The sequence below is a fragment of the Musa acuminata genome, chromosome BXJ3-2, assembly GCF_036884655.1.
Source record: "Musa acuminata AAA Group cultivar baxijiao chromosome BXJ3-2, Cavendish_Baxijiao_AAA, whole genome shotgun sequence".
Lineage (NCBI taxonomy): Eukaryota > Viridiplantae > Streptophyta > Magnoliopsida > Zingiberales > Musaceae > Musa > Musa acuminata.
Window position 1 is genome coordinate 30,933,951 of NC_088350.1, and position 13,951 is coordinate 30,947,901.

A 13,951-nucleotide genomic window follows, 5' to 3' on the forward strand; every position below is an offset into this window, starting at 1 on the left:
AATGAACCAGCAGAAAACTAACACCCCTCTTTTTATTGGACAACCCTCTGGCCCCACACTGAGTTTTAATCACGAGAGGGCTGGAGTCTCTGCGTGTAACAAACAAACGGGTAGAAGAAGTATTTTTCTGATCCCCACACCCTTCGCCAACCCGAACAACAGATGGAGATCGATCGATCGGCTTAGCTCCATCGCGGACAACAAAGCAGAGCCCTAAGCGTCTCGCTTCGGTGAAGGGTATTCCACTTATCGCCCGCTCGTTTCTTTCGATTCCATACCCTCTTCTATGCCAGATTTGTTTACAAGTTTCTGTTCCTGATTGTTAGATCCGAGTAGTCCATTTTCTGGGGGAGACTATGGGGACGTATTGGTGAATCGGTTTGACGCCTGATTTCTTTTTGTAGGGTTAAAGTTCTTCTTGAAAATTAAATCGAATAGATGAAATGGATCCATAGGGCATCTGATTTGTTTCCGTTTCCAGATTGGAATCAACTGTTTTATGATACCTTTTTTGCTTTTGTTTTGATTTGTTTGTTGCTTTTTGATTGGGAACTACATAAATGCTGAAATTTTGGCTGGATCTGATGATGGGCAAACATTTTGATGTCGATCTGGTCTTGTAATTCACCACAGAAGAGGTTCTTTCGTAGAGATCTACCGAAATGTCTCCGGTTGAGTCGCCGCGCGAGGAGAATGTGTACCTGGCCAAGCTTGCGGAGCAGGCGGAACGGTACGAGGAGATGGTTGAGTTCATGGAGAAGGTGGTGAAGACGATCAACAAGGAGGAGCTTACCGTGGAGGAGCGCAACCTCCTCTCGGTGGCCTACAAGAACGTGATCGGAGCTCGCCGTGCGTCCTGGCGCATTATCTCCTCTATCGAGCAGAAGGAGGAGAGCCGTGGGAACGAGGATCACGTCGCGTTGATCAAGGAGTACCGTGGCAAGGTTGAGGCCGAACTCAGCAAGATCTGTGACGGGATCCTGAAGTTGCTTGATTCCCACCTTGTCCCCTCTGCAACTTCTGCGGAGTCCAAGGTGTTTTACCTTAAGATGAAGGGTGACTACCACAGGTTAGGGGAAACGTCTTTCTTTGATATGAAGAATAAATTTGTACCAAACATGAAGATTTGTTTTGTTTGGTAGTTATGATCTTGTTACGTTATCGTACTTAGGTACCTGGCAGAGTTTAAGACTGGAGCTGAGAGGAAAGAAGCCGCTGAGAGCACACTTGTGGCTTACAAATCTGCACAGGTACACAACATTATTGTTTTAACCTACTGATGATTCTTCAATCATTGCCATCTTTGTTCTGGAATTACAAAGATATGATTTTTTTTTTAGGATTAGATTATTAGCGAAGACAGATATTAAAGGTAACTTTTTCTGAGGTAGATTAATGAAATGAAAAGAACCAATGTACTTTGGATTCACAATAAGGGCTTAGAGGATTTAACTTCACTCAATAATATTATATTAAAATTCATCTATGGATAAACTATCATGGGGCCTGTGTTGCAGATGAAGGGTTGTTTAACACTCTCCAGTTACTATTTATTCTTTTTTTTAAATTCTAGATGTTGCATTGAGCCACTTCATATTTTTTGAACTTTGTTGGCATAAATCTTTTTTATGTTCCTTCATATACCATATATGTATATAGTTATAAAATTTGTAATTATTCGCATCATTATTTTTTTCTTTTAGCGCATATTTTTCTTTTGTAAAATTTTCAGTATGTTTTGGTATGTTTTCATTTAAATTTGACAATTGGCAAACTCAACAGGATATTGCTTTAGCTGAATTGGCTCCGACTCATCCAATAAGGCTTGGGTTGGCACTTAATTTCTCTGTGTTCTACTATGAGATTCTTAACTCACCAGATCGAGCTTGCAGCCTTGCAAAGCAGGTTTGTTTTAAATATCCCTGCTGAATTATATAATCTCCAATGGTTACTTACATATCTGACTTGATATGATCCTTAGTTTTGCATATATATTTTAACCTTGAAACACATGGTATTGTAGAATAAATAATCATAAGAGAGATTATCACACTTCGTCACTTCATTTTGAAGATCAAGCTGTGGATCCATAATTTTCAATGAAAAATAGCCATGTTGATATGATTGTTTGAAGCATAAATAACAATTTAAGCTTCATTCTCGGTCAAGTATTAATCTAAATAGTGTTCATATTATTCTAGTTATAATCTGAGTTTTGAGTTTTATCATCTTTCTGAAATTTTGACTGATTGACGTCACTGTTTTAGATTATTTATAATGCATTCTTATTTTTAAATTATGCATATGAGCCTTATTTCATGTTTATGTCTTTGTTATCAGTGCATTTTGGAATCATTCTTTTGAAGATCCAGATGACTTGTCATAGCATTTTGTAGAAGTATAATATATTTAAATAGAGGGCCTTTTCACTTAGATTTCATTATATTTTTTTCCTCGATAGATTTCATTATTGAGAGCCCTACTGGGTGCAGGATCTATCCTATAGAAGGTGTTGCTGTAACCTTGTAAGGAGCTATTTAGTATGAACTTCTGTTTTGTGGTTGGCTAACCCTTACTCTACTGTCTTCTCGACTGTCGGCCTTATGACCTATCTTCTGATCCATTCTTCTTGAGGCATCTTTACAAGTCCTTGTTATAAATTGCTCTATTTACTGCTTCCATGCAAAATTATATTATTATATACAAGGTTGGGTCTACATGAAAACCCATTACCGTGTCTTTGAGTCAATTGGCTTTTAATTCATTGACCAAATGAAGATTTTAGTTGTTCCAATTTCTTATCCTTGTTAGTTTTCATTTATTTTGCCTGAATATAAATGTAATTTACTATAAATGTTTATGCAAGTGCGAGTATATGCATGCTTGATGCGCTCAGTCATTTGGGAGTTTGTGGTTTGCTTCCTTTCTTGTGAAGATGCATAATATGTGCATAGAGTTTCTTGTTATTTCATTTGGTAAATATCTGTCACATATTACTTCGTAGTAGTAATTAAATACTTTTTTATGTATTTTTACTCATGAACATGTAAACTTGTACCTGCATATTTTACATATGAACATGAATCGGTATATGTTTATTTTGAGTTCTGTTCACTTCTGCCAAATAAATGCTACTTCCCCAAACCTGATAACCTAATAAAGTTAGTCCACAAAGCCAGTTTGTCAATTGGTCATATTCATTCTGTCGAGTCTCAAAGTTCCTAGGTTTCTTTGGGACATGTTTGATGATGGTCTTTAAAACATTCGTAGTTTCATTTGATTCCTGACTTACCAACTCAGTGGGTTGATCTGGTAATTTGGTTGACTCAGTTGAAACATTTCTTGGATAATTTTTCTTGGAAATTTTACTTTGGTGTCAATTGCAGGCTTTTGATGAGGCCATTTCTGAACTGGATACCTTGGGAGAAGAATCATACAAGGACAGCACCTTGATTATGCAGCTTCTCCGAGACAACTTGACATTATGGACCTCTGATATCACGGTCAGTTTTACTTCCTCTGATTTGTTGATGCTGAACTCTGTTGATGCTGTATCGTGTCTCATCCAACAAGTTATTGCCTGACAGGAGGATGGAGCTGATGAAATCAAGGAAACTCCAAAGAAGGAATCTGGAGAGGGCCAGTGATCTCCAATTAGTTGCTTTCTCGTGCTGATAAGAATGTATCATTTAACTAGATGCTGTCAGGATCTTGTGCTTTTTTATTGTCCTCTTTATGTGTAGAGGACGACAAACTATTCGACAATTATTTTCTAGTCATTGGATTCTCCTTTGTCTTCAGTAATTTTTCATCATGATTCTTGATGGATAATTATCTACCTCTCGCTATTGGTAGCAGGGAAAATGCTGGGTGTGACTGGTTGACTTCATGGGGACCTCGACATTTGCAAATTTTATTATTATCATTCTTCCTGTAGATCTATTTATATCATCAATATGTATTTTAACATATTGAAATGGGACAACGTGTGATCCACCACTCTGTGCCTTACTTTGTGCATCTTGAAGGACGACATAATCTATGCTGTTCATCTTTAATCATACTTCATCTTTTATACAGAATGGCACCGATTAAAAATATAAGTTTCTAGACTTTTTTCCTGTCATATGTGGGGGTTGTGTTGCTTTGGCTTTTATCATTATCTACGCCTGCCTGTCAGATATATATATATTGCTCCGTGGATTTCTTATTTGCGAGGTTTTCTTTGATTATGTATGTACACAACTCTCAATGCCTTCAAAGACATCCAAGGTTTATCGTGGCAGCTATTCTGAGCTAAGCAGGCTTGCAGCATAAATCTGGTTAGTAGTTTCGCCTGATAGGCGATTCTTAGATTTGTATGGGACTTCTTTTTTGGTTTAGATCTTTCACCTATTTAAAGAGCTTCGGCAAAGTCTTTTTGTCCCCTCTTTTGAAGCAGCCAAGAATCAACTTTTTTTGTTTCCCCCACTTGAGCAACTCTAGTCGCAGTAAACCTAACTTGTTTGATGTTTTATTACCGGCTATGTTCTGGGCTTTGTACATGCTGTCTTGGGGCATTCACGTGCTGTAAGAAAACTAATATATCATGAACATGCTTCTGTATGCTTTGTATTGCTCCAAGGCTTAGGAATCGCCCTATCTGCGCATTACACAATCTCGTGTGTTATAGATCTTTGGTTGTTCCAAGACATGCATGTAGAGGTTAATGTTGCCATGCTCCCTCCGTGCTTTGAGATTTTGATTCATGGAAGTGCCAGCAAAAGAGAATATGATAGAGGTTAAGGTTATAATTTTTTTTCTTTTTATTTATATATTTGCTTTCGTTCTCATTTTTAAAATCTTATTAGTCAGTCATCATTTTTGGATTCTCACATTCATTTTTCTTTTCTTTTCTGAATGAACTGCTTACACTTTTACTTCCCATCCCAAAATATATATATATGATGTCGTTACCACCATGCCGCTCTTTGATAGATTTCATTCTCCTTTTTTAAAATATGACTTGTAGGCCCTGTGGCTGTGGCTACGACATAAAGTTGTTTCCTTGTTCAAAAATACATATTTCAGCATTCATAAATTATTCCTGAAAAAATACTTATAGGAGCAAATACTATCGTAATCATAGTTTATATTATTACACTATATGGACTAAAACCAGTCCATAATTTTGTTTCCCTTTCAGATGATATCCAAATGATGCATATTGTTATACCACCCCAACTCAGCAGACTATAGTAATCGATGTCAGATTGTGATTTAAATCCTCCTCTGTGATTTCTAGTGTTTATGTACTCCCTGGGCTTTGGAGATCTTATGATTCTTGCTGCACCATACTCTCAGGATGGGGCTCTTGCAGCCTCTTACATTCTAATTATAATCCGTCGGCACAACTCGATCTCGATCCAAGATGACGAGCAGGAACTCTCATGGGAGCTATAGTTGATCTCGTTTGGTGTACATGGGCGTGTGTCAGTGTGCATGAGACAGTTCAAGAGACATGTAGAGAAAGCAGAGTACGATCCAAGGAACGGTTCCCAACACAAACGAAGAAGATCTCGGTCAAACCCACATAGAACCCGATGGGATCTCCGAACAAGAGACAACGCTGCATTCTGGTCAACACCCAGCAGAACCCTCTCCGGCCTCTCTGACAATTTTTGGTTGCCGTGATGTATCTTTCCTGATCAGTACAATAAATTTGACTTCAGCCCAGTCATATGGCTGATAACATAACGAGAACAGTTGCAGCGGCTAACACTGATCTCATCAGTTGCTGAACCGTGTTGAAGGTGTTTGGATCTCTTGGGGGTCTCGAGGACTTGCCACCGACTGTTTCCCTTTAAATGGGGATGGAGAGACTTCGCTTGGATTGTTGTCGGTAGAGACAAAAGGTTTAGAGATGCAGCAGTAGTGGCAGCGGCAGCAGCGGCAGTGTTGTGGGAGAGAGAGGGGTGGCGTATGAGAGTAGAGAATGAGATGATTTAAGAGATGATGAGGGACAGGTCACATCACCTTCGATCCCCTACTGCACACAACTCTTTCTTTTCCTCCCTCCCTACTGAACACCTTCATTGCTGCTGGTACTTACTGCATATTGACTTCCCTGCCACCTCTTATATGTCCATCAATCGCATTTCCTCCACCCACAATCCAAAATTTGGATAGATCAAACATTAATGCATGCACATATGTATCTCTTTCCTCTTTCACATCAATGCTTATTTACTACAAGTTGCAAGGTGAGTAAATATTTGTCCTAGAGGCAGATTTTTAGAGAGATTTGGAGCTGGATTGGATTAATATAGACAAGTGAAATCTAGCATCTGAATCAGATATGACTGATAAGATTAGATTAATCAAAGAAATTGATGTGTACATATACCGACAAGAAAGAAGATCTCTAGAAAGCAATTTGATCCAGCTTCTTGACACCAGTTGACTACCTTTGTTGTCAGTGCATCAAATAAAAAGGAAGGTAGAAAGAGAATAATAGATAACAACTTGAATTCGTTTCTTCAGACATGATGTAGACTTCTCATACTTTTTTAACATTCTGCTTCCCATGCCCAGACTCATTTATTTGCTAGTTAGTTCTTTGCAATCAAATTAGTTTATATTCCATGAAAGCTTGGTCAACTTTTTCCTACCATTCATGGAGAATTGTGCAAGGAGAATATGCTTTTAATACTGAGTTTTATGTGATTGCTATAACATAAGATATCAGGTGAAGAAATTGCTGCACACCCCAACATCAACTTCTTCTTCCAAGGACCTGAAAAGTTAAACTACAGAATGAATCTTTTGTGGCTTTGTTTTGGTTAGGGTTGCAGATATTGTCTCTTTTGCAACAAAAGTGTGCCTGACAATTTTGATCGATGGAAAAGGAAGAAGAGTATATTCTGAAGAACTTAATTATCTCAGCATGCAAACACTTGATGTGTACGGAATACGCAAAACGTATGTAAAGAAGCTATCATCCTGAATTCATGCAAAGAAGATAAACAGGTAGCTTTTCGATATCTTAACTAAGTATCCATTAGCTTCTTACCAGATTTTACCAGCTTAGAAGAACAGTACGTCCTCCGAAGAGATCCTTTCGGCACTACAGTTACAAGGTGGAGTACTGAAGCTGCGTGCTGAACTTAGCTATATGAGATGCCACAAAGTTCTGCATTAGCTTTACGAAGGTACACCAACTTTAATAGGAGTTTGAGAACAACTATCGTAGCTATTTCTAGCCAATGAACTCATCGCGATCGCCATCATCTCCTGCAAGCATTCATGTTCGCAAGAAGAAGATGACCTGTTGAGGAGCTCCTCCATTATGACAGCAAAATTGACTTGTCCTTGCACAGCACTGCAACTTCGTATGCAGTGAAATCCCTTTCAATTCACTACAGTTGCTCCGAGACGAGCAATGCAGGACCGGAATGTTGATATCTTGCCAGTTTCTGTATGTCTCCATGAGGACAACATTATGCAGCATCTGATCCATGACATGCAGATTCGTACTTACAGAAAAAAATCACAGTAAATACGGTTCTCAAATTAAAGTTCTCGGAAGAAAGACAATGATGAACGTCTTTGTTACGGAAGTTTGAGATCCAGAGATGAGAAGCTGGAAGAGTAGGGATCTCTCTGTACACCTCGCGAAGAACCGTAAGGTGTGTGTGTGTGTGTGTGTAGGTGGTGGATTAACACCCCACTTTTATGGGAGCATTATTGACATGGTTATCCAGGCTAGAAAGTGGTGGGGGGTGAGGGAAGGTTTCCAACCATGTTGGTGCCACTTGTTCCATTCAGTAGGCCATTAAGTGCCGGGAAAAAGATCCCTTCTTTTGCGTAGGAGATGGCAATGATCGAGATGAGACACATTGGATGGTTGGATTGGATGGAATTCTTTTGCTGTCTACTTGAAAATGATGGTTGCTTGTCACTAGTCACCTGCTTGTGTCCATTTATATGCAGAGATGATTGCTGTATCCCTATAGGGGAAGTTTCCTTAAGGGAGTCGAGTGATGTATGTCATCATCACATTCTGATTAACATCCAATCAGAATGTTAGACTAACAGGCATGTAACACCAGCTCCGTGTCATTCCCTCTCATTAATGGCACCTGCCACCTCTCTCTCATTCACCCTCTCTCTCTCTCTCTCTCTCTCTCTCTCTCTCTCTCCGTCTTTCTGATTCCTTACATGCACAGAAAAGGACCTAAAAGAAGTAAAAATGAAGACAAGAAAAGAGAAAGCATTCAACTCGTCAATGAATGCGTCTGTGAAGAACTGAGAACATCAGCATGACAGAATTCCCCTCTCTTTTTTCCCCTTGCTCACTGTTGCACCTCCAATGTCTCCTTACCAAATCCCTTTTGTCTCTTCCTCCTCGCTACCTCTCTTGCACATACACCCACAAACCTACAGCCCTATCTCTATATAACTTAAAACCTAAAGGTAGCTGAGGAAGCCAGAAAAAGAGGCAGTGGGGGATAGGAGAGAGGAGTGGGTATAGAGAGATGCCTCAGACTCCTTCGACGAGGTGGTGTCCGACGCCGGAGCAGCTGATGATACTGGAGGAGATGTACAGGAGCGGGGTGAGAACCCCGAATGCCTCTCAAATACAACAGATCACGGCGCACCTCTCCCTTTATGGCAGGATCGAGGGAAAAAATGTGTTCTACTGGTTCCAAAATCACAAGGCCAGGGAGCGGCAGAAGCTCCGCCGGAGACTTGGCCGGCAACACCAACTGCTCCACCAGTCGGAGGGCCCCTCGTCTCCCACTCCTCCACTTCACAATCAAACCCCACCGCCTAACTTGCTCTACCAGGTCTCTCTCTCTCTCTCTTCTTCTTCTTCTTCTTCTTCTTCTTCCTATTTCTAAGTTTTTTTCCTGGATATAAATATCTATTAAAAGAAGAATAATATATCCTGACCCAACTCTTTGTACAGTCAAGATTTCTTTTTCCTGACAATATAAACTTCCTTTGTTACATATGTTCTCCTGATGATCTACTCTCTGTAAGGTTTTGCATGGATATCTTGTTGATTATAACTTGCTGTTTTCATACCCAAATAAAAAGACTTTGTTCACACTTTATCCTCAACATTTGCTCGAATATGTGACGCAATTAATCTTCGGGATGCTGTTGTCGTTCCCCTGCTCATGATCCATATGTTTAAGTTTGGTTTCACCCTGGATAATGATCACCTCTCTAATCACCATGGTATGGTGATGTCTCTTTTATCTGATGCTGTTTTTCTCTAATATTATATTTGATTTCAGTTCATATAACCAGGCATATATATACACACATAGAAAAGGATGTCATGATCATGCCAATCTAAATCGTCATCATATCAATCTTATATTTGTGGGTAGGGCTGTCTCCAAGAGGTGCTAACCCAAGGGATGAATCTGGTCGGCAAGCTGGAGGCTGGAGAAGGCCAAGAAGAAGAGCCGGCGGCTAGCGATGCAGTGTACACTCAACCATGGATGACTATGATGGATGGCAGCGCCGCCGCCGCCGCCGCCGCCGTTCCTCCTCCTTGTTGCAGGCCTCTCAAGACCCTGGACCTCTTCCCCACCAAAAGCACAGGCATGAAAGATGAGTGCAGCTCCTCCAAGTCTTCCTCATGCTCCACGTCCACCAACTAAGTGCAGCAGCAGCCCCTTTGTGCTCATCTAACTATCTGTAACTCAATCATCTGCCAAGGCTTACTTAGTCTTCTTCTACGTGTTTGCTACTTCCATTAGTATAACTGTTTGCTTTAGTCAGTGGATATGTTTCTGTCATGTAGCTTTTAGGTCTACTATCTACGTGCACTGCTTTCTCTTTCTCTCTTTCTTTCTCTCTTTCTTTTCCTCTTGAGTCTTCCTTTTCTCTTCTCTTGTAGGTGTATATGCATGCGAATTATTAATCGAACTAATAGTTTGTGGTGTGAATACTTAATAGCCATAAAATATTACGTTTGATTTGGACTTTCGTATGATCTGTAGCATCTATTCAGATAACTTCAAAGTTGCAACCGAACTTCTAACATTGTTTACATGATGAACACGAAAGATGAAGATTAACTTTTGAGTAATAAAAGGAATATGTTTGATTGCGTTTCAAATAGAAAACCATGCATCATCTGTTTCAGTTTGGATCGACAGTTTAATACATGTTGATTGGTATTTTATGTGAAACAATTAAAAACAATCAAAAGAAAGGGATATATAAGTTGGAAAAATAATGATATTATAGCTTCTTCCTTTGTTCCATGTGGTGTGTATCTCCAGAGAAGGTTAATGTAGAACAAGCAAAATAATCTTTGGGAAAATGAGCATATGCTGGCCTTACTTCTATAATTTTAGCTTTTTAAATCCCTCGAAAGTATGGATTGGATAATTTTATCACATGCTTTTGCTATAGAGCTTAAATCACTCAAACTCCATAATAATTTTCTACTCCTGTTTAATCTTTATGAATATATTTTGGTGATTGACAAATTATGTCTGCTGAGGGGAAAAAAAAGAAGTTATTGGAAGTCTGACAAGATGAAATAAGGTAAGACATGAACATATTAAGATTATATAAATAGTGTCTTTTTCCCAAATGCAATACGATGTTTTAAGATATTAGTGTTAGGGAGTAATTACATATTACACTTTTAGTTAATTATGATTAGCACCTTATATTTTAAAAAGTAGTATTGGGATTCTTAAACTTACGAAAGTGAAATATTTAAACTAAATTCTCCTTATGTTGTTAATTTCGTCAACGAAAAAAATCACATGGATTGTCATGTGCAAAAAGGGCATGAATAAAAATGATAAAAATATAATTTTATTATCTTTTAAATTATTAATTTTATATAAACTTCTCACTTGTTGCACTTGTTACCCATTGCACCCGCTCACTTGCCACACCTGCTTGCCCGACGCACTTGCTTATCTGAAGCAAACCCTTTGGCATTAGTATATGACAAGTGAGCATTGGGCGAGTTGGTACACTTGGCGAGCGACAAGTGTCGTGGGCAAATTGTGAGAGATGAATGAATTGGTTGGAAAGAGGAGACGAGGAGGAAATCAATTATGATGAGAATTTTTTTTTCATCGGTAAAATTAATGATGTAAGGATAATTGAGATTAATGTTTCACTTTCGTAGTAGAAATTTCAATATTACTTTTTAAAGTATATGGACCGGGATACTAATTATAATTAACTACAAGAGGTAATATATAATTACCCCTAGGAGTTAACAAATAAATTAATAAAAAATACTAATTAAATGCAAAATCCTATGATTTCAGTTGTTAATGTTCAAATCCTTGCAAAATATGAAAGAAATATATTTTTATTATGATATGCCTATCTTAGGTTATATATATATATATATATATATATATATATATATATATATATATATATATATATATATATATATATATATAATGTTCCCTAAAGTACAAAATTTTTGGATAATATTTCCTGTTCCGATTGTGGTTGACATGACGGATCTATCTGTAGAGCCTTTTATCTTTTTCGATAACGAGATTGAGGTCGAGTGAAAATGAATATTCTCACTGCCCAAAGTTGATTCAAATCCGAAACTTCTTAATCGAACCCAAATGTAGTCGTACTAAGCATTTCAATTAGCTTAATTATTTTGGCGGATCGAAAACGTCGTCCGCGGTCCCGGTCCAATTAAACCGTCAAAGCTCTCATAAGCTAGTTGTAGTGGGCCAAAGCCGGCCCAAGCTTTCAGGTGAATGCTTTGAGATGCGTAATCCTATCCTGACTATACTTGTTGGGCCGGACTCGGGCCTGTTCGGTGGATCATTTGTTGAGATTTGGAAGGTGAATGCTTTGAGATGGGTGCTCTCATGAGGACCCCGCCACCTGTGCCGATTCGTATGTTTGGGGGTTTCTGCAGTAGCAGCAGATGAAACTCGTTTGCCACGACTCGAGTCCCGACAGAGGATGTTCGCGGCTCGGCGCGCATCAAGAAGTGAGCTTGACGTTGCCACGTTAGCATGTCGGACCTTTAGCCGTAACATAAGTCGGTCCGCGAAGCAGCTCTTGGTAAATAAAGGTCGGACAAAAGTGAAAGCAAGGGCAACCTTTCCGTCTACTTCGCATGCTCGGTAGAACGCTTGCTTGATCACGGCCGCGAGTCCCCCCCTTCCCGGTCGTATCTCGCTCGCCCGTTGCCTTCCACGGCCTGTGAACTCTCTCTCTCTCTCTCTCTCTCTCTCTCTCTCTCTGTATGTTGTACCGTCCTCTGATGATCGTACCTAGTCTTGCATTAGTTCTGAGATTTTCTACTCGTCATCAATTCAAAAATTTTTGAGTGAGAAGTAGCACAATCTAGGGTTCACAAGACTTTGTTATACGCCAAGCTATCGATAGACTTCATAAAGTGGGTTTTGTCATTGTTATTTCTTGTCCAATGTTGATGACTTGATGCATCTTTTTCTCTTCAAGAATCTATTGCTTGTGTGATTTCTATATGAGGGTCACTCTTTGGTACAAGACTATTATAGGGGTTAACAAAATTTAAAAAAAAATCTGAAAATGTGTTTACAGTATTGATCAAAATTACCATAGGATCCTTGAATTGGTTTTTATCAGAATTTTTAACACCGTCAACGATTTTACTGTCACTGTTATGATCTTTAAGATTGTCTATAGTTCTAAAATTTACTGTTGTGTTGCATTAAATTTTTGTGAGGCATGTCTTGCATGTGTCAAGTTTCTCTACCTATATATCAGTATACACACATATATAAGCTAGTGAGCCAGAGTGACATGGTTATTTTTGGTTTTGAGTCACCCTGTGTTGTCTAGTGTAATTGGTGTGTGACTTTAGATGTCACTTTTCCTGCCTCTTTTTATGGTACAAGTTCCTCATCTTATTTATTAACGATAGAGAAGCCTAAACTGAGAGCAAAAATGCTGGTTAAAACTGGAAGCTGATCTTGGTGAGGGCACAAGTATATAGTTCTTAGAGAGCTGAACTCAGTATAACATATGCTTAATACCTGATATCTTTAAAAGTTTACCCACCCACTCGTTTAAATTGTGTGATTGTGGACAGCTTCTTGGAGAGAAAGTACCTTATTTCTGAAATTGATCACATCACTAAGATTGCAGGTCTTATATCATGATTGTTAATATAAGTATCATCATTCCGTTGTCATGATCACTTGATGGTTGTGTCACCTTAACCGATATGATGGTCTCAAACTTAGCTGATTTTTGCTACGTTATCTATTGTGTTCTTAAGCATTCTATCATCCAACACGCTCATACAGAGTACATGTCTGTTTGGAGGTCAAGCTAATGTTCTCAGCAATGTTGGGGTTAATGATTTCAGGCATCTATGGTGTTGTCAGCAATGTTGACGTGCATGTTCGACTTGCAGGCAACTTCGCATCACTGAAAGGGAGTTCCTGTGATATATTCTTTTTACTGGATTTTAATCTAGTTTTCCTGTGAAGCTGGTGATTTTCTTTATAACTATATGTACATCCAATGCTTTTATCAAGAAGTGTTGTTGTTGCCTTCTCTCAATTACTTCAGTGCTTTCTTACTAGCTGATTGTGGGCTTCAGGCATAATTTTGTTTCTTGGCAACTATGACTATTGATAAAAGAGATCATATGCTTTACATGGTTGTCTTTCAGAACTCTTCCCCCTTTAAGGTTTATATAGAAAACATTGAATAAACTCTTAACCCATTAGATAGTGGCTTTTAATTATATGAGATTTCAGTGTCAGTAGCTAATAACTATTTGTTCAGTTCTTAGAGGTTGGGAGTGTACCAATTCCCAGATCTTAACTGTTGGTTAGCTCTCTTCTCACATTTTAACCATCCATTGTTATGATCCTCATCCACAGTGGATCTATATCAATGGATGATTGACATGAAAAGAGAGGATTAATGGGATTCTTAGATTTGAGAA

The 13,951-nt window shown here is 38.7% G+C and overlaps 2 protein-coding genes across 7 annotated transcripts; both read left to right on the top strand.

Moving 5' to 3' along the window:
• Positions 1–78: 78 nt before the first annotated feature.
• On the top strand, positions 79–3,800 carry LOC135583796 (14-3-3-like protein). 6 transcript variants are annotated; one of them, XM_065139785.1, is made up of 7 exons: positions 160–237; positions 327–370; positions 634–1,069; positions 1,172–1,250; positions 1,783–1,905; positions 3,387–3,503; positions 3,588–3,800. In XM_065139785.1, exons 3-7 carry the CDS (start codon positions 663–665, stop codon positions 3,645–3,647), a joined length of 786 nt encoding a protein of 261 aa, XP_064995857.1. In that variant the 5' UTR covers positions 160–237; positions 327–370; positions 634–662; the 3' UTR covers positions 3,648–3,800. The 6 variants fall into 6 exon arrangements, with proteins under 6 accessions (XP_064995854.1, XP_064995859.1, XP_064995857.1 ...); XM_065139784.1 differs by having other exon boundaries at positions 161–237; positions 327–378; XM_065139783.1 differs by having other exon boundaries at positions 162–237; positions 327–400.
• A 4,683-nt stretch (positions 3,801–8,483) lies between these two features.
• On the top strand, positions 8,484–9,800 carry LOC103975409 (WUSCHEL-related homeobox 3-like). Its single transcript, XM_009390366.3, has 2 exons — positions 8,484–8,828; positions 9,381–9,800. The coding sequence occupies exons 1-2, from the start codon at positions 8,517–8,519 to the stop codon at positions 9,654–9,656; spliced, it is 588 nt and encodes a 195-aa protein (XP_009388641.2). The 5' UTR covers positions 8,484–8,516; the 3' UTR covers positions 9,657–9,800.
• The last annotated feature ends 4,151 nt before the right edge of the window (positions 9,801–13,951 follow it).